The following is a 27,798-nucleotide window of genomic DNA, read 5'->3' as shown; positions in this document are numbered from 1 at the left end:
AGATATACTGATATATATACATCAATGCATATATCTATATACATAAATTTAATGTATATAGGTAATACATTAAATTTACTTATTTGCTAAGCCATCTGAAAGTAACTCATCTGAAGATATCATGACACTTTACTATGAAACACTTCAGTATACATCTCCAGTGAATAAGGATGTTGTCTTCCATAAAGATGATACCATTATCACATCAATAAATTAATAATAATTCCATAATATCTAATACCCTGTTCACATTCTAATTCTCCCAATTGTCTCTAAAATAGACAACGCCTTTAAGAAATTGCTATAAAAGAATAGCAACTTGAAGGGTTACCTATGCTGCAGAATTTTTCATACAGAGGATTTTCTTTGAAACAACAGTGAGTATCTTTACGATTTGGGAGGACTACAATCTGTTAGTGGATATCTATATTTCACTGGCCGAAGAGAAGGGTAAGATGGGCCTCAGAGAGGCAACTAGTTGGCTGGGGTGAGGGCCACTGTCTTCCCAGCCTGTTGTACTTAAGGTGCCGTCCTACTGCTGATCAGTTTCACGATTCTACCCCATGAGGAAGGCAGTGGCTACATGTACAGGAATGGCCACAGGTCATCCACATATAAACAGATATTCCTACTCTCCAACAGAATCTATGTGATGATTTACCTTAATCACGTCTATTAATATATGCAAAAGGAAATCTGGTTACATATACTAAAGATTAGAACCTAAAAAAACCAAACACTTACCGTCTCTCAGGGCTAATGACACCTGTCATTAACTTGTCTGTTCCTGTTGAATTTACTGGCATTTTAATTGGAGTTTCTTTCGGGCACTGGTTTCTAGCTATTAGAAACAGAACAAACACAATCCATATGCAGCACATACTATGGTTCTGAAATTTCTATTATTAATAATAATGCATGTATCACATTATTCATTGACTCAGAAATAGTATAATCACTTGACCTGTGATGTCAAAGGCTCTAATTCTTTCAAGAAATGTTTCCATGTGATGAGTTTGTGTCCTTTGTAGGGACATGGATGCAGCTGGAAACCATCATTCTTAGCAAACTATCACAAGAATAGAAAACCAAACACCGCATGTTCTCACTCATAGGTGGGAACTGAACAATGAGATCACTTGGACTCGGGAAGGGGAACATCACACACCGGGGCCTATCATGGGGAGGGGGGAGGGGGGAGGGATTGCACTGGGAGTTATACCTGATGTAAATGACGAGTTGAGGGGTGCTGACGAGTTGATGGGTGCAGCACACCAACATGGCACAAGTATACATATGTAACAAACCTGCACGTTATGCACATGTACCCTAGAACTTAAAGTATAATTAAAAAAAAAAAAATCATTTTGCCTTGTATGTGTGGCTCTTCTTTTTTTTCTTCACTGCAAATTGAGGCCATGCTTTTAATTTTATTATAAGCATCATATGATAAATCTAAACAGATCATATAAATACAAATCTCATAATTACTGATTCTTTTTCTAAAAATAAAAGTCAATCTGTATTTATACAAGGGCCCAATTTATGCTTTTAATTGATCTAATATTAAAAGGTGTTAATTCAATTCACAGCCCGATTAAACTCATGTTAGGCAAAAAGAACAGACCCCTGTGAAAGCTTAACATAAGTTATTAAAGAGATGTAAGCTTTGGCCAGGCACGGTGGCTCACGCCTGTAATCCCAGCACTTTGGGAGGCCGAGGAGGGCAGATCATGAGGTCAGGAGTTCGAGACCAGCCTGGCCAACATGGTGAAACCCCATCTCTACTCAAGATACAAAAAAATTAGCCGGGCCTGGTGGCGGGTGCCTGTAATCCCAGCCACTTGGGAGGCTGAAGTAGAAGAATCCCTTAAACCCAGTAGGCGGATGTTGCAGTGAGCCAAGATCACACCATTGCACTCCAGCCTGGAAGACAGAGTGAGACTTCATCTCAAAAAAAAAAAAAAAGAGATGTAAGCTTTGATTTTTTTTATATTCTCTGTTCCAGAATTTTATGTTTTATTCTAAGTAGGGTACTTGCATTCCAGATAGTTTGTGACAAATTTGTACTAACAAATCTGGTTATGCTGATTAGCTCATGATCTAAAAGTTTTATACCCTTTACAGATAATATTCACACTATAAAAACAAAGATATAATATCAAAGTTTGTAAAAGAGATTAGGGGCTTAGTTTTGTTTATGACTATTTGGCTATATTCTCACTTTGCACAAGAACAAGAAAATAAGAGCAATCAGAAAGATCTATAAAAACGGTTTTCATCTTTGTATACAGACAGTATCTATCACCATACAGAACTGACCTTCAACAAACTGCCAATGCCTGCATTGTGTAGGAGTGACAAAAATGAAATTAATATTTATGTCAAAAATAACTCACAATGAAAGTAAAATGCAGGGCTGGGCATGGTGGACTCACCCCAAATTTACTTTGGGATTACTCATCCCAAAGTAATCCCAGCACTTTGGGAGGCCGAGGTGGGTGGATCACCTGAGGTCAAGAGTTCGAGAGCAGCCTGCCCAACATGTTGAAACCCCATCTCTACTAAAAATACAAAACATTAACTGGGCATGGTGGTGCGCATCTGTAATCCCAGCTACCCAGCTACTCAGGAGGCTGAGGCAGGAGAATTGCTTGAAACTGGGAGGCGAAGGTTGCAGTGAGCCAAGATCGTGCCACTGCACTCCAGGCTGGGCAACAAGAGTGGAACTCTGTCTCAAAAAAAAAAGAAAAAGAAATAAAAAAGAAAAAGAGAAAGAGAAAGAGAAAGAAAAAGGAAAGGGGAAGGGGAAGGAAAGGAAAGGAGAGGAGCAAAGCGCCAATGGAAGCTAGCAATCATGGCTTCAGCCACTTGCTTCCTTAAGTGGCTCTTGTGTTTAAAGAGAAACGACCAATAATAACAGCTTTGACCAACACAATCTTTCTCGTCATGACAACATATGTCAACTGATAATATTTCAAGATTGTAAAATAAATTCCAAACTACCCACACTGTAAAACCTTCAGAGTTACACAAAAAGTAAAAAATGTCAATAATGGAAGGGATTATGGCACTAAAAGTTTTTTAAAATAAAAAAGCCCCGGGCCGGGCACAGTGGCTCATGCCTATGATCCCAGAAATTTGGGAGGCTGAAGCAGGCAGATCACCTGAGGTCAGGAGTTCGAGACCAGTCTAACCAATGTGGTGAAACCCCATCTTCACTAAAAATACGAAAATTAGCCGAGCGTGGTGGCAGGCGCCTATAATCCCAGCTATTAGGGAGGCTGAGGCAGGAGGACTGCTTGAACCCAGGAGGCGGAGGCTGCAGTGAGCGGAGATCGCGCCACTGCACTCCAGTCTGGGCAACAGAGTGAGACTCCATCTCAAAGAAATTTAAAAAAAAGAAAAGGAAAAAAAGAAAAAAAGAAAAAAAAGAAAAAAAAAAAAAGCCTTGAATGAGCTAAGGTGAGCTGAGGTCCATTTTATCTCCCTGCCCAATCCCATGATTCACAGAGGGTATTGTATTTACAGTAAGAGAAAGAACAGAAAGAGACCCTTTCATTGGGAAAGAATGCAATAGCAGCTACCATTGCAGGGTAGACGCTATCTCACTGAATTCTCATAACAACCACAGGAAATGCCACCGCCCCCCCCCACCCACCATCTCACTCACACTCTCACACACACACACACACACACACACGACACCAAACTGGTCTCACATTTTGGGGGGAAAGTGTTATTTGAGTTGATGAAACGGAAAATGTCATTAACATAAAAATGGGACTTCTAGCAAATATTCTGGCAACGTCTTCCGTAATATCTTTATAGATAAGAAGTTAACCCCTCAAACCGGCTACAAGCTACATGAGTGAACTAGAAGCACAAAGGTAGGATGTGGTTTCACAGCAGTTCACATGGCAATGCTCCAGAGTTTAGGTTTGTTAGAATCTTAAAACTAGAGAAGGTCACAATTGCTAGGGGAAAAAAGGCTAATAAAGTTTAGGTAACATTTTTTAACGTGACACAAACAGGATCACCATAAATAAAATTCCTTTGGGCTCTTATGATTTCATTACATTAAATATGGCCCCTATTATGTACTAGGCATCAGGCCTAGTACTATGTACTATGTACCAGACAGGTATGGCCCCTACTACAGACCATGCCATGCTACAATAAACAAGGCAGAGAGTCTCTACTGTCATGACACTTACCACCCTATCCTCGTGAGACCCAGTCTAGAAAACTCAGTTTAGTTTTAGGCACTGTATTCTAAGAGGCAGACTGACCAAATAGAATGTGTCCAGATGAGGCCAGCAACCAAAACAGTGAAGTATCATAAAAGAAATGGTTTAAATAACTGGTGATGACTAAACTGAAGAGGAAACCAAGGGAAATGAGGAAGTTGTAATAACTGGACAAAGACAGATATCTGGAAGGGCATCACAGATTCACCCTGTCTGTTAAGGACAGGCAGTAATACCATAGGGCAGAACAGGACCAGACACCAGAACTGGATCTCCAGATAAGTAAAGGCTCAATGGAGGCATCAGCTTGAGTCGTAAGTCGGGGTAAAGGGGCGTGCAAGGTCTAAACCTGGGTATATGACCTTGGACAAATCACTTCACTCCTTCTGAGTCTCAGGTATCTTAGTTGTGAAAAAGGGAGTTGGATTAAATGAACTCTAATTTGCCTTTCAGCTTTGATATCCTACGATGCTATGATTCAATTTTATAAATGTGAAAAAGAGGAAAAACTCAGTATCATTTGAGAAGAAATTGAAATTGACAAATATGCTTTCATTTCAACTAATGCAAACAACATGATAAAAAAGCAGCTTGACTTCTAGAAATTCCTGAAAGCAATGCTAGTCATTTCTGACCTGCTATACGTTTACTTAATGTGGTAAGAAAAATGAAACTTCTTACTGCTTAATTCACTTAGCAAATACCTTTTGAGGGTGTAGTGTAACGATTTGGTGTATTGAGTATTTCTCTCTTATGCTGGTTCTTATTAACTGGAGTCTTTGGCTCAGGAAACATAAAGTACTCTTCATTCTTTACAGCAGACTTAGGGGTATACACATTTTCTTTGTTCTTTAATTTATTTGTAGGTGTTCTGCATAAGGCTGGAGTTAATGATTTAGATTCCACCCCATTTGATTCTGTCCAATACTTGGTAGACTGGAAAAAAAAAGTTACTTGATAAAGCACACTGAAGAAGAAAAGTAAATTTCTTTACAACATTCCTTAATCATTTGCAAACTACCTTGTACTATTTATTAAAATGAATTATCAAAAGGTATTATTGACAATATTAGGAAATTTGAAAATATATAGTTTTCTTTAATACATGTAGATCACTTTAGTCTGTTCTACTGACAGTAATTTTCAACATGATACAGGTTGAGTGTATATACATACTCAGATCCTAGGCAATATTGTGAATGGCCACAAATCAATTGCTAAGAAATGCTTTCCATACCTAGATAGATTATGGCATTATGGCATAATCTATAGATAGTCACGGCTTGCCTCTGATATATATCCAAAAAAAAAAAAAGTTTAGTCAGCAATTAGGGCAGAAAAAACATGTTATTAACTACTCTAACAGAAATGTTGGATAAAAAATACTTTTTAATCCTTTTAAACTTATGGTTGAGCTTGCAAGAGAGTAAGGAAAATCCTGAGAGGCCAAACTAAAAACCTGAGAATGAATCCAAATGTGTAACCAAGGCTGAAACTCTCTGCTGCCCTAAGGGCATCTATCTTCTATCTCTGATAACCTCGAGCTTGTGTTTCTACAGCCACAGAAGCCTTGGGCCTCTGCAAGGTGGTGAGTTAGATCCAAAGCTCCCATGTAAAGCCAGGAAGCGCTGTAACTATAATGAAAGGCTGAGTTAAATATAAATCTGCTCTTCAAAGGGAATAGGCAAGAAAAAGAGTGTCTTGGTCTTGGTTTTGAGGGAGGAGAAAAATGAAGCTTCTTTTAATAATTTGTAAGTAAACACAGGCCAGTCTTCAAATAAATAAAGGTCCAAATTAATACAACCTGCATGGTCCCAGAAACCTCACGCCTAAATTTAACTTAAAGTAGTCCTAGGCTGGTTGTGCCCGAGGAACCTGGTAGAAGCAAGCACAACTCCTACCTGAAAGAAAAGCTTCAGTCCAACCCAACTCAAGACCTTAACCCAAGCCTCAGATAATTCCCATAGAGTTCAAAGAAAAATAAACCTACATAAGAAATTCCAAAAGACACAAGCACTATGAGCATAAAGATTTCAGATATTAAAATTATCAAATACAGAACATAAATATGTTTGCATGTTTAAAATAGCGAAACAAAAATGTGAGAAAAGAACAAGACTACCAAAACTGTTCAAATAGATTTGAAAAATAAAAACTTCTAGAAATAAAAACATGATAAAAATGAAAAGTTCAATGCACATGCCAAATAACAGAATAAAGGAAATAGAGACATTTGAATAGAAATATAAATCTGAAATTACTCTGAATGTAGTCAAGAGAGAAAAAGATATGAGATACATGAAAGATGGTTTAAGGAAACAGAAAATGAAATAAAGTAAGTCCAACATAAGGCTATTCTAAGTTGCAGAGATAGATAATATGGACAATGCAAAAGCAGCAATTCCCTCTACTTCTTTTCCCAAAGGAAAAGAAATCAATACATCAAAAAGATACCTGCACTTGTATATTTATCACAGTACTTACTCACAATAGCAGAGATACAAAATCAACCCAAGTGTCCATCAACGGATGACTGGATAAAGGAAATGTGAGAGAGAGAGACAGAGACAGAGAGAGAGAGAGAGAGAGAGAGAGAGAGAGAGAGAGAGAGAGAGAGAGAGAGAGAGAGAGAAAGAATACTATTCAACCATAAAAAAGAATGAAATCCTATCTTTTGCAGCAAGATGGATGGAAGTGGAGGTTATCTTAGTGAAACAAGCCAGACACAGAATGACACATATTGCATGTTCTCACTCATAAGTGGGTGCTATAAAAAGGTGTACACATGAATGTAGAGAGTGGAATGACAGAAAATGTAGACTTGGAAGGGTGAGGAGATGGGAGGGGGCAGGTGATGAGAAATTACTTCAGGGGTCCGATGTACATTATTCAGGTGACACCTTAAAACCTTTCACTTGACCACTATGCAGGTAAGAAAACTGTACTTGTACCCTACAAATGTATATAAATACTGTTTTTAAGAAAAAGCACACTGAGCGCGCTGGCTCACACCTGTAATCCCAGCACTTTGGGAGGCCAAGGCATGAGATCACCTGAGATCAGGAGTTCAAGACCAGCCTGGCCAACACAGTGAAACCCCGTCTCTACTAATAATACAAAAATTAGCTGGGCATGGGGACAGGCACCTGTAATCCCAGCTACTCGGGAGGCTGAGGCAGGAAAATTGCTTGAACCTGGGAGGCAGAGGTTGCAGTGAGCCGACATCGCACCACTGCACTCTAGCCTGGGCAACAAGAGAGAAACTCTGTCTCAAAAAAAAAAAAAGAAAAAAGAAAAAGCAGTATATTATTCAACAAATTTTCCAAATTTGATTAAAAATACAAATCCCCATACATAGAAAGCATGATGAATCATAAACAGGGTACATAAAAGAAATCCACATCTCTACTTACCACATTATACAACTGTAGAGGACACTATCCACAGAGACACCACTCAGATGGTGTGCTCCCTGGAGGTGTGCAATGCAGTAGCCCTAACAGTGAAGCTGCAGAACACCAAAAGCAAAGACATGGCCCTAAAAGGAGCCAGAGAGAAAAGACAGACTAACTAAAAAGGTGCTAGACTGAGGTTAGTTTTTCAATAGCAACAATAGAAGCAAGAAGAAAGTAGAATGATATCTTCAATAACATCCTGTGAATCCATAAATATTTCAAAATAAAAAGCTAAAAACATTCAAGAGCTAATACACTGGACACATCAATAGCATGTAATCCAGGAGGGGTAATCAGAGATTAAGTGTTCTAAGGCCTTCATATTGTTTAGAAGGAAAGTAAAGACACAGATTCACGGCCGGGTGCAGTGGCTCACACCTGTAATCCTAGCACTTTGGGAGGCCGAGACAGGTGGATCACCTGAGGTCAGGAGTTCGAGACCAACCTGGCCAACATGGTGAAACCCTGTCGCTCCTAAAAATACAAAAATTAGCCGGACATGGTGGCGGGTGTCTGTAAACCTAGCTACTCAGGAGGCTGAGGCAGGAGAATCACTAGAACCCAGGAGGCAGAGGTTGCAGTGAGCTGAGATCATGCCATTGCACTCAAGCCTGGGCAACAGAGCAAGATCCCATCTCAAAAAAAAAAAAAAAACCTACAGACTCGCTTTATATTTGGTTGAATATGTTAAAAATTTAGAGTAAACATTAAAAGAACATAAATCAAATAGAAACCAATAAAATGTGGGGGGAAATTAACATCAAAAAAATAAGAAATAAGGGGGAATACAGAAAAAGACAAATAGGAAACATAAAAAATGAAAGATATATAATAAATCCATAATAAAAATAAATACAAGTTGGGTAAGCTCTCAATTCAAAAGACAGATTTTCAGTTTGCATACCAAATCTAGCTATGTTATTTATTTATTTATTTATTTTTGAGACAGAGTCTTGCTCTGTCGCCCAGGCTGGAGTGCAGTGGCATGATCTCGGCTCACTGCAAGCTCCGCCTCCTGGGTTCACGCCATTCTCCTGCCTCAGCCTCCCAAGTAGCTGGGACTAAAGGCGCCCACCACCACACCTGGCTAATTTTTTGTATTTTTTAGTGGAGACAGAGTTTCACTGTGTTAGCCTGGATGGTCTCGATCTCCTGACCTCGTGATCTGCCAGCCTTGGCCTCCCAAAGTGCTGGGATTACAGGCGTGAGCCACCGTGCCCGGCCTAACTATGTTATTTTTAAAGAGACATACCTAAATACAAGGTATGAAAGGTTTCATGGTTTTGTTTCATTGTTTTATTTATTAAGGAAATCTTAATTTCTTTAATTTTATAATAGTTCTTGTATCAGGTTAACCAGTTTCCTCTCATCTTCTTATTCTTTAGGCATGATTTAGTTATTCTTGCCCCTTTGTATTTCCACATACATTTTAGAATCATTTTGACTTATTTTACATCCACTGAAAAGTTGAGATTACATTAAATTTAAAATTCATTTTGGGAAAAAATGAGATCTATACCTTCAAATCTCCCTATCCATAAACAAAGTATACCTCTTTTCTTTCAGAACTCTGTGTATTAGCCAAGGATCACAGCATTTATTCATAGAAAACAGCTAAGTAGAAACAGTGAGCTTTGAGGTGTTTTAATTTGTCCTACCTATCCCCATTCCCCTCTCTCCAGCTCTATAATAGTCTTAGAAACTCATAGCCCACAATCATGATGAAAACCAGCAACCTAGGAGCCACTGGAGGGGGCAGAACAGGCTGGAGCTCCTTCAAAGCTTTATGCTCAGAAAATTGTCATTATTTAGCCTGGCCAGTAGTTCCCTACAAGACCCTACTATGAAAGCTGTCTTTTTTAATTCTTTGTTTCTTTTTTATTTGAGATGGAGTTTTGCTTTTGTTGCCCAGGCTGGAGTGCAATGGCGCCAACTCAGCTCACCACAAACTCCGCCTCCCAGGTTCAAGCAATTCTCCTGTCTCAGCCTCCCGAGTAGCTGGGATTATAGGCATGCACCACCACACGTGGCTAATTTTGTATTTTTAGTAGAGACAGGGTTTCTCCATGTTGGTCAGGTAGGTCTTGAACTCCCGACCTCAGGTGATACATCCACCTTGGCCTCCCAAAGTGCTGGGATTACAGGCATGAGCCAGCGCACCCAGCCTGAAAGCTGTCTTCATTTGACCTTACTCAGAGCCTGCCCAGTGTGAAAAGCCTTTCCCCAGCGGCATCTGTTAAAAAGATTTAGAGGTGCCAGGCACAGTGGCTCATGCCTGTAATCCCAGCACTTTGGGAGGCCAAGGCGGGTGGATCTCTTGAGTCCAGGAGTTTGAGATCAGCCTGGGCAAAATATTGAGACCCTGTCTCTACAAAATAATTTTGTAAAAATTAGCTGGGCATGGTGGCGCACACCTATAGTCCCAGCTACTGCCGCCGAAGCAGTGGGTAACAGCTGGTGACGACAATAGACTAACGAAAATGCTGAAAAGAAAAAGTTGGAGAATAAGATGTCCACAGTGACTTGGAAAAGCTCCAAAATATACCAAGGAATCTACAAGCCCAATGTACATGTATAGGATGTGCTCATACCCAGGGCTGTGCATTTGCTCAGGAAAGACTTTAGAAGGGGCTGGGCGTGGTGGCTCATGCCTGTAATCCCAGCACTTTGGGAGGATGAGGCAGGTGGATCACTTGAGGTCAGGAGTTCAAGACCAGCCTGACCAACATGGTGAAACCTCGTCTCTACTAAAAATACAAAGTTAGCCAGGTGTGATGGCACATGCCTATAATCCCAGCTCCTTGGGAGGCTGAGGCAGGAGAATCACTTGAACCCAGGAGGCAAAGATTGTAGTGAGCTGAGATCACGCCATTGCACTCCAGCCTGGGCAACAAGAGTGAAACTCTATCTCAGAAAAAAAAAAAAAAAAAAAAAAAGCCATACTTTGGAAGGATCTAAGATCTCACCTCAAGCTGACCATGCGGTTCTATACAAATAGGAAGTGAAATCTAAGGCAGAGTTGTTGGCTGCCTGGCTGAAAGCTGAAGGCATACCCCAGATGTACACAGAGCCGGCACAAAGACTGAGAGACATATTGATTCCAGGCATCTAAGGAAACCTCGCCAAGCATTAGCTGATCGCTATGCTAACTGAGCAGAGAAAAGGTATAGTAAAAATATGGTATTATAATTTCATGGACCATCATCATAAATGCAGCCCAACACTGACCTAAATGACTTTACAGAATTAGTTCAGAAAAGTCACTAAACAACAACAACAAACAGCAATAATACCAAATCCTGAGGAGGAGATAAATCTGATTATCAGAGCTGCCACATTATATTATTTTAAATGTCTAGTTTTCAACAATTACAAGACATATACATGCAAAGAAGTGAAAAAGTATGGCCGGGCACGGTGGCTCATACCTGTAATCCCAGCATTTTGGGAGGCTGAGGCAGGCAGATCACCTGAGGTCAGGAGTTCAAGACCAGCCTGGCCAACTTGGTGAAACCCCATCTTTACAAAAATACAAAAAAAAAAAAAAAAAATTAGCCAGGCGGTGGCAGGTGCCTGTAATCCCAGCTACTCAGGAGGCTGAGACAGGAGAATCGCTTGAACCCGGGAGGCAGAGGTTGCAGTGAGCAGAGATCACACAATGCACTCCAGCCTGGGTGATAGAGCGAGCCTCTGTCTTAAAAACACACACACACACACACACACACACACACACACACGGAAAAAAAAAAAGCAGTCAATAGAAACTGTCCTTGAGGAAGTCCAGACATGGGCCTTACCAAGCAAAGACTGATCATCGCAGTTTTTAAATATGTTCAAAGAACAAAAGGAAATGTCTAAAGAACCAAGGGAAAGTGTAAGAGCAATGTCACAATAAATAGAGAGTATAAACAAAGATAAAATTATTTTAAAGAACCAAACAAATTCTGGAGTTCAAGAGTACAATAACTATAACAAAAAATTCACTAGAGGGATTAAACAGCATTTTCAGTAAGCAGAAGAGAGAATCTGAAACTTCTGAAACTTGGAAACAAGTTAACTGAAATTAGTCTGAGAAACAGAATGCAAATAGATAAAGAAAAATGAACAGGGCCTCAGAGTACTGCAGGGCATCATCAAGTGTGCCAATATACATGGAAGGGGAGTACCAGAAAATAAAACAAAGAGAATAGAGCAAATAAAATATCTGAAAACTTCCCAAATTTGATGAAAAACATTAATCTATACTAATCTTCATTAATCTAAAAAGCTCAACAAACTTAAAGTACAATAAAAAGATTATCAAAAGGAAAGAAAAACAGATCAATTGCCACCGAGAGTTGGGAGGGGAAGTTAACCACATGCGGAATGAGGGAATTTTGAGGAGTAATGGAACTGTTTTATATCTTAATTTTGGTGGTGGTTATACAACTGTATGCATTTGTCACAGAACTGCACACTAAAAAAGGTGACTTCACCTATTTAACTACATGTAAAGTATACCTCATTATACCTCATTTTAAACAAAAAAGAAGGCCAGGCATGGTGGCTCACGCTTGTAATCCCAGCACTTTGGGAAGTTGAGGTGCGCAGATCACCTGGGGTCAGGAGTTTGAGACCAGCTGCCGACATGGTGAAACCCCGTCTCTACTAAAAATACAAAAAATAACCAGGAGAGGCAGCAGGCACCTGTAATCCCAGCTACTCAGGAGGCACGAGAATCACTTGAACTTGGGAGGCAGAGGTTGCAGTGAGCCAAGATAGTGCCACTGCACTCCAGCCTGGCCAACAGAGCAAGACTCAGTCTTAAAAAATAATAATAATAAACAGGAAATAAAGGAGCAGTAAAGAGCTCTAAAATAGAATCTTGGCTGGCTTCAACTTGGATATAATTGACTTCCCTTTCATTCATATTCCAGTTATCTCTCATTAATGTTTTCGGTGGCTTAAGCATTCATTAAATTTGCAAGCACACCTTGGTTTCACATTACTCTGGTTGTTTTTATAATTGAAACAATAGATTCTGCCTTAAATAGTAATAAAAAGTACTAACCTGTGATTTTTGGGGAGTAACAGCACCTGTTGATAAATTATCTTCACACCAATCATAGTCTATTAATCCAGTCACATAATTTTCATCACTTGTGGTCACATCTTCCAGACTCCGATTCTTTGACTATTCAATGAAAGACAGAAGAACTTAAAGACAACAGTATTGTGATTCAATATTTAAAATACAGTCATGCATCACTTAACGATAGAGACATTCTGAGAAATGTGTTATTAGGCAATTTTATCATTGTGTGAACATCATAAAAGGTACTTACACAAACTGAGATGTCAGAGCCTATTACACACCTAGGCCACACCTAGGTTATATGTTATAGCCTATTGCTCCTACACTATAAACCTGTGTAGGATGTTACTGTACTGAATACTGTAGGTGGCTTTAATACAACAATAAACATTTATGTATCTAAACAAATCTAAACATAGAAAAAGGCCGTCCCTGTGGTGGCTCATGCCTGTAATCCAGCACTTTGGAAGGCCGACACAGTGGATCACTTAAGCCCAGGCGTTCGTGACCAGTCTGGGCAACATGGTGAAACCTTGTCTCTACAAAAAATAGAAATTAGCCAGCCATGTGCCTGTAGGCACATGTACTTGGGAGGCTGAGGTGGGAGGATTGCTTGAGTCCATGAGGTGGAGGTTACAATAAGCAGAGATTGTGCCACTGCACTCCAGCCTGGGTAATACAGCGAGAATCTGGAAAAAAGAAAAAAAAAAAAAAAAAAAGAAAGAAAGATAGAAAGACAGGAAGGAAGGAAGGAAGGAAGGAAGGAAGGAAGGAAGGAAGGAAGGAAGGAAGGAAGGAAGGAAAAAGAGAGAGAGAGAAAGAGTAGAGTAAAAACATGGTGGTATAATTTTATGGGACCATCATCATAAATGCAGTCCAATGTTGTCTTTATGCAGCACAAAACTGTATTCCAGACATAGGGCAAGGCCTTGGAAACAAAAATGAATAGGAGACACTATAATGAAGGAGCTGACCATCCAGTCAGAAAAAGGAAGTCAGAAAATTTCAGTTCAAATTATCAGAAAGGAAAATGTCTGACTCTCAAATAATATGTCTTGCAACATTCTTATGTTATATGGCATACTATTTTTCATTACCACATAATCACTATAATACCAGACGACTCTACTGCAAATTTACAAATAAAAAGATCTGACAAAGTAGAAGATGGAGGGGAAACAACTTCAAAATATATGTTTCTTCGTTGTAAGAATATACAGGGTAGTGAGTAATTTCTACCAGGAAGAAAATTAGCCTTATGAAGGATCTCCCAGGGACAGAACATTTGGGGTCTTGTGCTAACAATGCCACCAGATAACTTACGTTCTTTCATTCTTCCTCCTCTATAAACTAAGGGTATGCTAATTACACCCTGAATTCAAGACTGTGGGTGTACTTGCATTTTATTTCTCCTTCTTTCCTTTTCCCTCAATATCTTGTTAATCTAGCCAAGCAATTTTACTTGAATTTGTTATATCTCATCCTTTTCTTCCCAAAGTCTCACTGCCAGTATCCTAGATCAAGGACAAATCTTCTTATACCTAGACTATTCAGACAGACAATATTGTCTCTACCACTCATCTTTCCACCCTCCCAACCAAGGATGACAGAGTTCTCCAGGATTACTAGTTACCGTCATTTGGAACTGGATGCCTGGAGAGCTAGGCTGAGAAAAATCCTAAAGCTAAGTCTAGGCTTGCTGGGGAGAAGTACAGTGCTGTATGAATGAGGGCTGTCATGGGTACTCCGGTAGGGACTAATAGCACACACATCACCCCTGACTGAACAATTGTATACACCACTGGACGAATCTTTCAAAATCATGTTCATGTGTCTCTCTCTTGCTCAAAAATCAATGGCTCCTCACTAATTATTGAACAAAGTCTAAAATTCTGATGTGCATTTTCAGGTTTTCTACTATCTGGCTCTTGTCCACCCATCCAGCTCGCTTGCTTGCTCTCTCTTTCTCTCTCTCTTCCCCTACTTGAACTCTTCTTTTTAAACACAAGTCCAGCCACTGTCAACAGAATACATCAAGCAAAATTAGGTGCCCATGCTTTTGCTGATTCCATTTATCATGCCCTGAATGTTGTGCCACTTCTTTTCCATCTTTCTAACTCGACTGTTGGTCCGGTTTGGATCCCATGGTGATCATTCCTGTCCTCTAAAGCTCCTCAGGGCACCTCTGGCCACTTCTCTGGCCCCCATCATCTACTCTGATGCAGTATTATCTATGTATATATATGTCTTGCCTCAACTTGACTGTTAGAGAACAAGTACCATACTTTACACAGATTTGTTTCCCAGCAGCCCAGCATAGGGCCTGAAAATGCTAACGACACTGATGATGATACGGTCATTTGTGATTCTTGGATCAGTCTGTATTGCTGTTTCACTGAAAGGGCCATCGATTGATTGATTGATCAGATTACTTACTTTCTTATAAACACCTCAGAGAAAAGGGATAATTCTATCAAGGGGAAGAACAGTACAACCAGACTATGTGACTTGCTTCATGTCTCAGCAATTTGCATAAAGATCAGAAAAGAACCCAAAATTTGATTTCTATTTCACTTCTTGTCACTAAAATGTCTCTTGATCTGCCATAAAATTGATTCAATAATATGACTTTGCAAATAATTAAATTATTAGGTAAATGTTCATTATGTAGTAGATGGAAGATAAGAGTAAATATCTTTCCAGGTCTTTTCCACTTATAATTCATATAAGCAGATCAATTGAGATCAGGTCAATTCAGATATAAGAAAATCCAAGCCGGGTATGGTGGCTCACGCTTGTATTCCCAGCACTTTGGGAGGCTGAGGCAGGTGGATCATCTGAGGTCAAGAGTTTGAGACCAGCCTGACCACATGGTGAAATCCCATCTCTACTAAAAATACAAAAATTAGCTGGGTGTGGTGGCCTGTACCTGTAATCCCAGCTACTCAGGAGGCTGAGGCAGCAGAATCACTTGAACCCAGGAGGCGGAGGTTGCAGTGGGCCAAGACCACACTACTGCACTCCAGCCTGGGCAACTGAGCGAGACTCCATCTCACAAAAAAAAAAAAAAAAGACAATCCAATGGCTCAGGAAAATGTCTCAGGCCCCTTAACTGAGGTGTCATAAATTTTAAAATTTAATGAAAATGGTTTTTCTAAACATAGAGGTATAGGTATCTAATAGTTTCCTCCAATTACCTTGAGCAGAAGCAAAATTCAGGGTTTTGCATTTTCCTGGACCCAAATGTGTTACTTGCACCTGAAAGTTTAAAGGGTTTGGCAGTGTGGGCGGGATGAGGGATTGGCTGATTCATAGAGTCCATGTGCAAAAGAGCTGCCTAGGCAAAGAATATTTACCAGCCATTAAAACTCTCCAACGACAGACTAGAAAACCATGCAGGAATAAGATTATCTCCCTTCAGAGATTTCTTTACACAACAGCCAGTGTACTGACCAAGCAGGGGGGGAAAAAGGGGGGCAGGTTAGGTCTGGCAGTGACATAAGACCCACTATACCTGTAGCACATGACTGATGAGTACCAAAAGGAGATCTAAATGAGATATTAAAGGAATTTGAGGGAGGAGGAATTCAACAAAAGATCACAAAAGAGGTGGCATTTTAACTTTTTTTTTTTTTTTTTTTTTTTTTTTTTACAGTTTTGAGGCCTATAAAGGGGAAAAAAAGAAAAAACTTTCATCTACATAGTCAATTGTGTTATCTTGAATTTCATAGAGGGCCAACTACCTCTCTTTGAGGATGAGGTGCAATTTCCTAGTGCTAAGATTATTTACATTGCAACCTGAATTAATATGAGGGAAGATGACACATTACAAAGTTCCATACCCACCTGGCAAAGTACTTGGATAGCTGAATTTTAAGCCATGGGAAATACAAAGAATCACACAGAAAACAAGGACTAACACAAGCATTTAGGAATGACACGTGCCTCTATGTATGTAAGCTTCTTCACCATTTTAAATGTCCATGACAGGCCAGGTGCAGTCACTCATGCCAATAATCCCAACACTTTGGGAGGCAAAGGAGGGAGCATTGCTAGAGCCCAGGTGTTCAAGACCAGCCTGGGCAACACAGCTGGACTCCATCTCTACAAACAATTAAAACTTAGCCAGGTGTGGTGGCACACACCTGAAGTCCTGGCTACTAGGGAGGCTGAGGCAGGAGGACTGCTTGAGCCTGGAAGGTTGAGGCTGCAGTGAGCCATGACTGCACCACTGTATTCCAGCCTGGACAACAAAGCAAGACTTGGTTTCAAAAAATAAAACAAAAAATTTTTTTGAAGTCCATGACAAAGAAAACTGAGACAAAGACAGCAAAGTAGAGAAAAATAATTTGGTTATAACTCACTCTCATGCAAGAACTGCATGAGCTCTAGCTACTGCTCAAAATAACGCAGGAAGAAACACTAATCAACATGCTCCATTTCGGTACGCAAATTTTAAAAGAAACCCTTAACATAAATATCAAAATATTTATCAAAATATTTTATGTCTTATAAAGTATTATATATTCTGTATCACAGATCTTATTCCCAACAATTTATTTGTTCTCTGCAATTCAATAATGTGTCCTTTAAAAGCACTTAAATGCATGTAAATTATATAAAAGCATACTTTAAAAAAAGACTGGAAAGATACAATAAATGTTAACTACATCCTCCACAGGTAGTTGGTTTATAGGTAAATTCTATTTTCCTTTTAGCTCATCTGTGCCTTAAACATTTTTTCTTTTTTTTTTTTTGAGACAGAGTCTTGCTCTGTCACCCAGGCTGGAGTGCAATGGTGCAATCTCAGCTCACTGCAACCTCCACCTCTCCGGTTCAAGTGATTCTCCTGCCTCACCCTCCCAAGTAGCTGGGACTACAGGTGCTCACCACTACGCCCGGCTAAGTTTTGAATTTTTAGTAGAGATGGGGTTTCACCATATTAGCCAGGCTGGTCTCAAATTCCTGACCTTGTGATCCACCCACCTTGTCCTCCCAAAGTGCTGGGATTACAGGCATGAGCCACCGCACCCGGCCTGGCTTAAACATTTTCTACAGCCATCAGGAATTGCTATCATGAAAAAAAAGGGGCCGGGGGAGGAGGTTTGTAAAATGCCATTTTAACATTCAGAATTTTAGAGGCTGGGCATGGTGGCTCATGCCTAAAATCCCAGCGCTTTGGGAGGCTGAGGCGGGAGGATCACTTGAGGCCAGGAGTTTGAGACCAGCCTGGCCAACATGGTGAAACCCCATCTCTATTAAAAGCACAAAAATTAGCTGGGCATGGTGATATGTGCCTGTAATTCCAGCTACTCAGGAGGCTGAGGCAAAAGAATCACTTGAACCCAGGAGGTGGAGGTTGCAGTGAGCCAATATCATGCCACTGCACTCCAACCTGGGCAACAAGAGTGAGACTTCGTCTCAAAAAAAAAAAAAAAAAAAAAAAAAGACTGAAAAGATACAGTAAACGTTAACTACATCCTCCATAGGTAGTAGGTTTATAGGTAAATTCTCATCTGTGGCTTAAACATTTTCTACAGCCATCAGGAATTGCTATTATGTAAAAAAAGGGGCCGGGGGAGGAGGTTTGTAAAATGCCATTTTAACATTCAGAATTTTAGAGGCCGGGCACTGTGGCCCATGCCTATAATCCCAGCACTTTGGGAGGCCAAGGCAGGCTGATCACTTGAGGAAAGGAGTTTCAGACCAGCCTGGCCAACATGGCGAAACCCCATCTCTACTAAAAATACAAAAATTAGCCAGGCATAGTGATGCACACCTGTAATTCTAGCTACTCGGGCGGCTGAGGCACAAGAATCACTTGAATCCAGGAGGCAGAGGTTGCAGTAAGCTGAGGTCACGCCACTGTACTCCAGCCTGGATGACAGAGTGAGACTCTGTATCAAAAAAAAAAAAAAAAAAAAAAAAAATTAGAGCTCAACTTCAGATCTTCCCATTTTTCTCATCAAAAATACTGAAATCATAAAACGTCTTGCCTCTGACTCCTTGACACCAGAAAGTTTACCATCCCAGTGGTATACGCACTCAGGAACAGGGAGGGCATGTGGCAAGACACAACAGGCTGTAACACTTACCTTGATGTCTGTGAATGGGGTAGCACTGGCTTGTCCACAGGAGAAAGAAGAAAGCCTTAAACGAACTGGTTTTCCCCGAGCCTTCTTGGCTAGAAGCAGAAGATAGGTAGCTGTGAGGTGATCATACTGCCACTAAAGGAAAAGAAAATCCAGTTGGTTAGAAGACTACTTGTTTGTGGAAATGATGTTCTATTTTTAATTAATTTTTTTCTTCAGTGTATAACATTCAGAACTTTAAAAGCCAATAGGTTTACAAGGCATATGATGGAAAACAGCAACCATCGTACCACACCTCCACACACATACAATTTCCACTCCCCCTAAGGAACAACTTTTAAACACTTTTAGCTGTTTCTTCTGTTATTGTTTTTGTTTTTTTTTTTTTGAGACAGAGTCTCGCTCTGTCGCCCAGGCTGGAGTGCAGTGGCGCGATCTCGGCTCACTGAGAGCTCCGCCTCCCAGCTTCACGCCATTCTCCTGCCTCAGCCTCCCAAGTAGCTGGGACTACAGGCGCCCACCGCCACACCCAGCTGATTTTTTGTATTTTTAGTAGAGATGGGGTTTCACCGTGTTAGCCAAGATGGTCTCGATCTCCTAACCTCATGATCCGCCCACCTCGGACTCCCAAAGTGCTGGGATTACAGGTGTAAGCCACCGCGCACGGCCTTAATTCTGTATTTCTAAACTAAATGTTTACATGGTTTAAAACTTTTTTCAGCTTCAAATATTATGTATACATTTCCTAGTATGAGAAATATGAATTTAGCTCTACTACAACTCCCTCCCTTTCCCACACATCTTTTCCCTGTATCCTCCTACTATAATTTTATCACAATGTTTAGCTAAGTTAATATTTGCATTATTATGATTATGTAAATAGCATTCACAACTAAGCAGGGATAACGTTCAAAATATTTAATTGGTACCCTGACACCAACCATCAAAATAGAAGCCAAGAGGTCAGTAGGGTCCTGGGAGACGCCTGCCTTTCCAATTATTAATCTTTTAATTGTGAGAAGAGGGGAGGGAGCAGTGTCCAGGGTGTCTAAGGGAAGTAACAGGGCAACATGGAGGGCACTGGAGACAGTGGTTATTTACCAGTCAGTATATAAATACACCAATATTTTAACAACCAATGTGGTCATGCTGGCTGAATATCAGCTCTGCAGCTAAACCACACAGGGTGCTATTCTTGCATTTCCATTTTTTTATACCTTTGTTTTTCCTGAAGATAAAAATAAAAGAGTCAGTTATTCCTCACAAATTGAACTCCACCCTCCTCAACACTTTACCTCCTCTCAACATGTTCACACACATCTGCTAACTGCTTCCCCACTTAGAGAGATTCCACCAGATGTCTGCATCCTCTGCTCCACTCTGGTCCAGCTTCTCAGCCAGCTACCCAATTGTCAGTCTAGGGATTCCTTTCCCCTCTATCTTACAGTGTAGCCCCAGTTTCCTAGATCCTAAGTATTCTTCTTTCTTGGTTTACTCTCTCATTTTGGTGGAACACATCCTCCAGTGACTTCCTGAGGGTGCATGCACAGGACGTAAATTTTTTGAGACCTTGCATGTCTGATAAATGACTGCATTCTATCTTCACACTTGATTCTGATTTGGTTAAGCAGAGAATTCTGGGTTGATAATAATCCTCATGGTTTTTATGGCAATATACTCTTCTTGATTCTAGTACAGCTACTGAAAAACCTATAGTCATTTAGGTTTTGATTCTCCAGTCTTTGTGTATGAACTTTCATTTTTATCTTTGAAAACTTCCTGAATCTTATTATTTAAATCTTATTATTTCCCCGTTTATTATTTTCCACTAGAACAGGCCTTGGTGTGAATCTATTTTCATCTACTGTTTCATCCCAGGTTAGGCCTCTTCATTCTTGAAAACTCATATTCTTCAGTTCTGGAATATTTCTCTTTTTTGTTTTTAACTTGAATTTTTTATTTTTATTTTTAATAAAATAGAGATAGGGTCTCACTATGTGGCCCAGGCTGATCTTGAACTCCTGGACTCAACCAATCCTCCCATCTTGGCCTCTCAGGTTTAGAATTACAGGCATGAGCCACAGTGCCCAGCCTGGAATATTTCTTCTTGTATTATTTTTTCCTTTTTTTGAGACAGAGTCTCGCTCTGTCACCCAGGCTGGAGAGCAATGGTGCAATCTCGGCTCCCTACAACCTCTGCCTCCTGGGTTCAAGTGATCCTCTCACCTCAGGGTCCCAAGTAGCCAGGATTACAGGCGCATGCCACCACACCTGGTTAATTTTTGTATTTTTAGTAGAGATGAGGTTTCACCATGTTGGCCAGGCTGGTCTCGAACTCCTGGTCTCAAGTGATCCACCCGCCGCCTCAGCCTCCCAAAGTGTTGGGATTACAGGCGTGAGCCACCATGCCCAGCTGAGCCAGGTTCTACTTTTAAAAGATTTCAAATTAATTTCATTTTCCAACACTTTTACTGAGCTTTTAATTTCTGTGGTCACATTTTAGATTTTCAAGAGCTATCTCTTGGAATGTTCATTTTTATTCATCTTATTCCTATGTCAAGAATGAAAATCACTTCTCTTATCTGAGAATATTAATTAGCAGTTTTTAGTCATTTTCTCCTGCTCCCTGCATATCTGCGTGTTTTTTTTTTTTCTCAGTATCTACTTTTTCTTCTTTCCTCTCCCCACCTTACTCCATTTGTTTTGATCTCCGACTTTCATGTTAGAAGTTTTCTCAAATTTCTAGTGATTTTTGGTTGTCTGTTTCTACTTAAAAGTGAAGAAGTATGTTGCACAGCTGATTCGAGGCTCTATGTGTATGATGGGGCTGCTCAATACCCTGAAGGCTCTTCTCCAAGATGAACAAGCAGGAACCTGAACTCCCAACCACTGATATAGTAGGACATTTATCTTAGCTTTTCCCTAGAGATAAATCTTCTACTATTTTCCCCACCCTCACTGCAAATAGGATACAAATCCTGGTTTCAGCATTCTCAAAGTTGAATAGGGAAGGGAATTCGAGATGGTGGTTCACTGTTCAATATGAAGACTTTATGCATCCATTTCAGAATGGTTCATCATTCGCATCTGAGCTGTGTTTGGTACAAGAATGCCTTGTGACCTCCAGTCTTCTGCTGGGATGGGGAAGAGGAGGCTGCTATGCAGCACAGGTAGAGAAAGGAATCTAGGATTCTAACTGCTTCCAATACAGGCTTTCACCCATCTTCCTGTTTTCCCTCCTCACTTCCCTGATTTCAGAAGCTCCTGGTACCTCTGATTCCTGAGCCTTTCTGGAGCTCTCATCCATTTGCTTGATGCCTTTTCTCACTGCAAGCACTTAGCTTTCAGTTTTCTCCAAGATGCTCTAACAACTACCACTTATACCACTTATCTATATCTTCCAAACTTCTAATGACATCCCTTTGTCTCCCCTTTTATTGTTTGTAAATGTTTTGCCTTTTTATCCCTTTTTGTTAAGGTTTTAGGAAGTGTTCGATGTAAACTTAGTTGTTCAATCCACTATGTTTAATGGAAAGTTTCTAAATAATGTACTGAGAAAACTATGGGGCTATCTGCCCTACAAAAGTGTTAACTTTTAATAGTACTGAATAGTCTTTCATGCTATGTAGCCCCCTCACAAAGTACATGACTCAAAAGTCAACTACCAACTCTGTTTTCAGTAATGAATTTTATTAGTTAATAACTTAGATGGCCATGATCATAGTATAAGCTTTGAAATTTGCATAATGGCCCAATCAATCTAGTAGAGGAAGCATAAAATACTATCATAAATTATGAAATGTTGCCTTTAATCCAAACAGGATGAAGCAAAGAAAGGACGGAAAAGGCTTCATGGCTGGGCACAGTGGCTCATACATGTTTTAATCCTAGCACTTTCGGAGGCCGAGGCGGGTGGATCACTTGAGGTTAGGAGATCGAGACCAGCCCGACCAATATGGTGAAACCCTGTCTCTACAAAAAATACAAAATTTAGCTGGGCGTGGTGGCAGGCGCTTGTAATCCCAGCTATATGGAAGGCTGAGGCAGGACAATCGCTTGAACTCGGGAGGCGGAGGTTGCAGGGAGTGGAGATCGTGACGCTGCACTCCAGTCTGGCAACAGAGGGAGACTCCATCTCAAAAAAAAAAAAAAAAAGAAAAGAAAAAGAAAGAAAGAAAGAAAAGAAAAAGAAAGAAAAAGGAAAAATGAGAAGAAGAGGCTTCATGGAGAAGGTGTCTGGGAAACTATGGTGGGAGGAAACTATGTACTTATAATCACTCTCCACTTTCCAAATACTACATTAAAGACTTTTTCCCACCCCATATCTATGATATCCCCATGTATTATAGCCACCTTTTTGAAAGAGGTGTCATAAACTGACTAGAGACAATGGCTAAGAAACAAGTTGTCACTTTCTTATCAACGATGGGATGGCGTAACTCAGGCACTATAAACAATTCCTGGATAGTGCTAAGAGTTTTAGATGGAGTTTCCTAATCATGCCTAGGATTTCTATAACCATTCTCTAAACCTTCCTTTTCCCTAGGCAAACAAAGCATCTTTTTTATAACTTTCTGGCCAGTGCCACTGTATACTTCTCATTATAAGATGCACCACAGGAGAGTTCTGTGTTCAAAAACAGATAAATCAACACATTAGTTATGCTTTCAGGTGATGTCAATCCACAAGTCTAAGACAAAGGTTTCCCTTATTTTATAGGCAATTCCCTCTTTTGAAAGTCAAATGTCTGAAAGTAAAATGATAGGGTTACCCATGAGAAAGTTCCATTTCTAGAAAACTAAAAACATTTTTAAATCCCCAGTTAAATGTTAAAGAAGTATCCAGGCACCTGGGTTGAGGAGAGGCAGCTACTAGTGCAGAGGGGTAGAGACACGGAGGGGTGGCCCCACCCTTCCTCTGACCCTCCTCCTGAGGCCTTCAGTCTTTACACGCATGGGTGTTTACATCACAGGCATGGGGAAAATGGATCTGTCCTGGACTGAATAGGTTCTCGAACACACATGTGACCCTTAGTGAAGGTCCTCTAGCAGAAGACTGGCTGCTGCCACAATCCAGAGCCACTCAGGGCTGGAGGAACAGGGAGAAAGTAAGGAAAGTACTGTTGGGAATCTCAAAAGGAATACAATGAGATCAGTCAAAATCACAAGACACAGGAGACTCACCGCTGCATATAAAAAGCAGTTCCAGAGTGCTCCTGTATATAATATAAAAGTGGGAGTTCTTATTGAGAGGTGACAACGTGCTAGCAACCCTCGTTCTCGGGGCCTCCTCGGCCTCAGCATCCACTCTGGCGGCGCTTGAGGAGTTCTTCAGCCCACCACCGCATTGTGGGAGCCCCTCTCTGGGCTGGCTGAGGCCAGAGCCACCTCCCTCTGCTTGCCGGGAAGTGTGGAGAGAGAGGCGTGGGCGGGAACCAGGGCTGCACGCCGCGCTCATGGCGAGTTCCGAGTTCCCGCGGGCCCAGGCGCCGGTGTGGGCTCAACGGGCCCGCACACTGAGCGGCCGACCAGCACCGCTGGTCCAGGGAAGTGAGGGCCTTAGCACCCAGGCCAGCAGCTGCTGAGGTTGCCTGGGGCTCCCCAGCACTGCCTGCACACATGCATCGCGCTCAAAATTTCGCTGAGCCTCAGCCGCCTCCCCGCCGGTCAGGGCTCGGGACCTGCAGCCCGCCATGTCCGAGCCACCCCCTCTGCCCTGGGCTCCCATGCTACGGAGCCTCCCGACGGGTGCCGCCCCCTGCCACCCCCTGCTCCATGGCGACAGGTACCATCGACTGCCCAAGGGCTGAGGAGTGCAGGTACCGCTGGGGACTGGCGGGCAGCTCCGCCTGCAGCCCCAGTGCAGGATCCACTAGGTGAAGCCAGCTGGCTCCTGAGTCTAGTGGGGACCTGGAGAACCTTTATGTCTAGCTAAGGGATTGTAAATACACCAATTGGCATTCTGTGTCTAGCTCAGGGTTTGTAAATACACCAATCAGTACTCTGTATCTAGCTAACCTAGTGGGGACTTGGAGAACTTTTCTGTCTAGCACTCTGTGTCTAGCTCAAGGATTGTAAACGCACCAATCAGCACTCCGTCTCTAGCTCAGGGTTTGTAAATACACCAATTGGTACTCTGTATCTAGCTAACCTAGGTGGGGACTTGGAGAACTTTTCTAACACTCTGTGTCTAGCTCAGGGATTGCAAATACACCAATCAGCACTCTCGTCAAAACAGACCAATCAGCTCTCTGTAAAATGGACCAATCAGCCGGATGTGGGTGGGGTCAGATAAGGGAATAAAAGCAGGCTGCCCTAGGCAGCAGTGACTACCTGCTCAGGTCTGTGGAAGCTTTGTTCTTTTGCTCTTTGCAATAAATCTTGCTGCTGCTCACTTTTTGGGTCCATGCTGCTTTTATGAGCTGTAACACCACAAAGGTCTTCAGCTTCACTCCTGTCAGCGAGACCACGAACCCACCAGAAAGAAGAAGCCCCAGACACATTTGAACTCGTCTGAAGGAACAAACTCCGGACACACCATCTGGCCGGGCGCGGTGGCTCAAGCCTGTAATCCCAGCACTTTGGGAAGCCGAGACGGGCGGATCACGAGGTCAGGAGATCGAGACCATCCTGGCTAACACGGTGAAACCCCGTCTCTACTAAAACAATACAAAAAACTAGCCGGGCGAGGTGGTGAGCGCCTGTAGTCCCAGCTACTCGGGAGGCTGAGGCAGGAGAATGGCGTAAACCTGGGAGGCGGAGCTTGCAGTGAGCAGAGATCCGGCCCCCGCACTCCAGCCGGGGTCACAGTGCGAGACTCCGTCTCAAAAAAAAAAAAAAAAAGAACTGTAACACCGCAAGGGTCCATGGCTTCATTCTTGAAGACAGCGAGACCAAGAACCCACTAATTCCAGACACATTGAGTTGAATGTTTGAGAGAAATATTGTTACTCTCTCTCTCTGTACAAAGATCAGCAGCGCACCATACCAGCATATAGATCACACTAAACTAATCTAATCTATCTCTGTCCTGTCTCATCAGCCCCAAAAGTGAAGGCAGAGGTCTCAGGATGTCACAGAAAAACATAACAGACGCTGACTAATCTCAAACCTGGTTTTCTGAGGGTGTTCAAATTGGAAAGTATGTAGAACCAGTATGAATTCCCTGAGCTACCCTGACAAGGGGTTTCTCAACCTTGGCACTATTGACATCTGACCTGGATAACTGTTTGTTGTGAGGGGCTCTTCTGTGCATTGAAGGATATTTGGCAGCATCCCTGGCCTCTACCCACTGGATGGCGTTAGTACACATACACAAACCCCAGTTATGACAACCAAAAATGTCTCTAGTCACTGCCAAATGTCCCCTGAGTGCCATAATCACTCCTGGTTGAGAACTGACCTAGACCAACACTTCTAAAGCTTTACTGACCATATGAACCACTTCGACATTTGACACAGATTCCAATTCAGTAGGTCTGAGGTGGGGCCTGAGATTCTGCATGGCTAATAAGCACCTAGATGTTGATGCTGATGCTGCTGGTCCTAGACCACACATTGAACAGCAAGAATCTACAGCACTACTTCTTGACTCTGGCTGCATACCACAATCAGCTGGAAAGCTTTAAAAAAATTCTGATGCCTTGGCCAAACCCCAGACCAACTGAATCATCATCTGTGGGGTTGAGACCTAAACATCAGGATTAAAGTTCCCAAGAAATTCCACTGTACAGCCAAGGTGAGAATCTCTGAGAGTGAGTAGCCTATATCCTACTCATCCCTGGGACTCAATGAAGTATGAACAGGGATTTAAGAATGAGAGAAAAGTACAAAGGAACAAAAAAAATTACTTTCCTCACTGCATTATTGATGTTGGTCATGCTTAACTTTAAGAATAACTGAGAAGCTCTTTAGAGAGTTGTAACACCAGGAAACAACCTCTACTATGCTTTGTTACGTTTTATGCATCAGAAGGAAAGCAAATAATTTGTATTTCCATTTCACTTTTAAGTCTGACAATTATAGGTAGAGATGTCATAAAATATACCATTTTAAAGACTTTTTTTCAATGATTATTGAAACTCTTAAGTATGTTACTTTCTTTTTTTTTTTTTTTTTGAGACGGAGTCTCACTCTGTCACCAGGCTGGATTGCAGTGGCGCGATCTCGGCTCACTGAAACCTCCGCCTCCCGGGTTCATGTCTTTCTCCTGCCTCAGTTTCCCAAGTAGCTGGGATTACAGGGGCGTGCCACCACACCCAGCTAATTTTTGTATTTTTAGTAGAAACGGGGTTTCACCATGTTGGCCTTATCTCCTGACCTCATGATCTGCCCGCCTCGGACTCCCAAAGTGCTGACATTACACGCATGAGGAACCGCGCCTGGCTTAAGTATGTTACATTTAATATTCAGATTTTTAAAGTTTGTGGATCTCACACCAATTTGTCCTGGATAAAATGACATGCTATCTGGAATTTACTTGGAAATATCCCAGCTGGAAAGGGAGGAAGGGAGAAAGTGGTAGGATACAGATTAAACTGGCAAAACGTTATTAACTATTGAAACTGAATGATGAGAACATGGAAACTCAGTGTTGTCATACTATTCTCTCTACTTTGGTGGGTAAATTTTTCTATAATAACATTTTTTAAAATTTCAGTATCTAAAGTATAGTCTTCCATTAAAGACCATCCCAAAGAAAATGTCCTACAATTTATTTTTTTAGGTGGCTTAAATGGAAACTTCAAATTTTCACTAATGAAAGACTAAGGACCATACAAATCTTACAGCAATTCCCAATTCTTACTATTCCCCTAAAGGTATTATCCATGAAAAAGTAAATTACACTACCATTTCCAGATACATTCTGTTTGTCTTTACTTATTATGTCATTCAAAAGAATTTCTTTATATTTTCTCCTTACTGAAA

General features: G+C 41.3%; 1 protein-coding gene across 5 annotated transcripts in view; it reads right to left on the bottom strand.

Moving 5' to 3' along the window:
- MELK (maternal embryonic leucine zipper kinase) overlaps window positions 1-27,798 on the bottom strand; it is a 104,902-nt gene that overhangs the window by 7,424 nt on the left and 69,680 nt on the right. For all 5 annotated transcript variants that reach the window (XM_007968721.3, XM_007968724.3, XM_037998249.2 and 2 more), the window contains 4 exons: window positions 18,875-19,006; window positions 12,756-12,878; window positions 4,955-5,186; window positions 745-841 (listed from right to left, as the gene is read on the bottom strand). In XM_007968721.3, the coding sequence (XP_007966912.3) occupies window positions 745-841; window positions 4,955-5,186; window positions 12,756-12,878; window positions 18,875-19,006 (584 nt within the window). The remainder of the gene's footprint in view (window positions 1-744; window positions 842-4,954; window positions 5,187-12,755; window positions 12,879-18,874; window positions 19,007-27,798) is intronic.

This window comes from Chlorocebus sabaeus, chromosome 12, assembly GCF_047675955.1.
Source record: "Chlorocebus sabaeus isolate Y175 chromosome 12, mChlSab1.0.hap1, whole genome shotgun sequence".
NCBI classification, from domain to species: Eukaryota; Metazoa; Chordata; class Mammalia; order Primates; family Cercopithecidae; genus Chlorocebus; species Chlorocebus sabaeus.
Note: the sequence above shows the minus strand (reverse complement) of the source record. Positions and strands in the feature narration are given on the sequence as shown.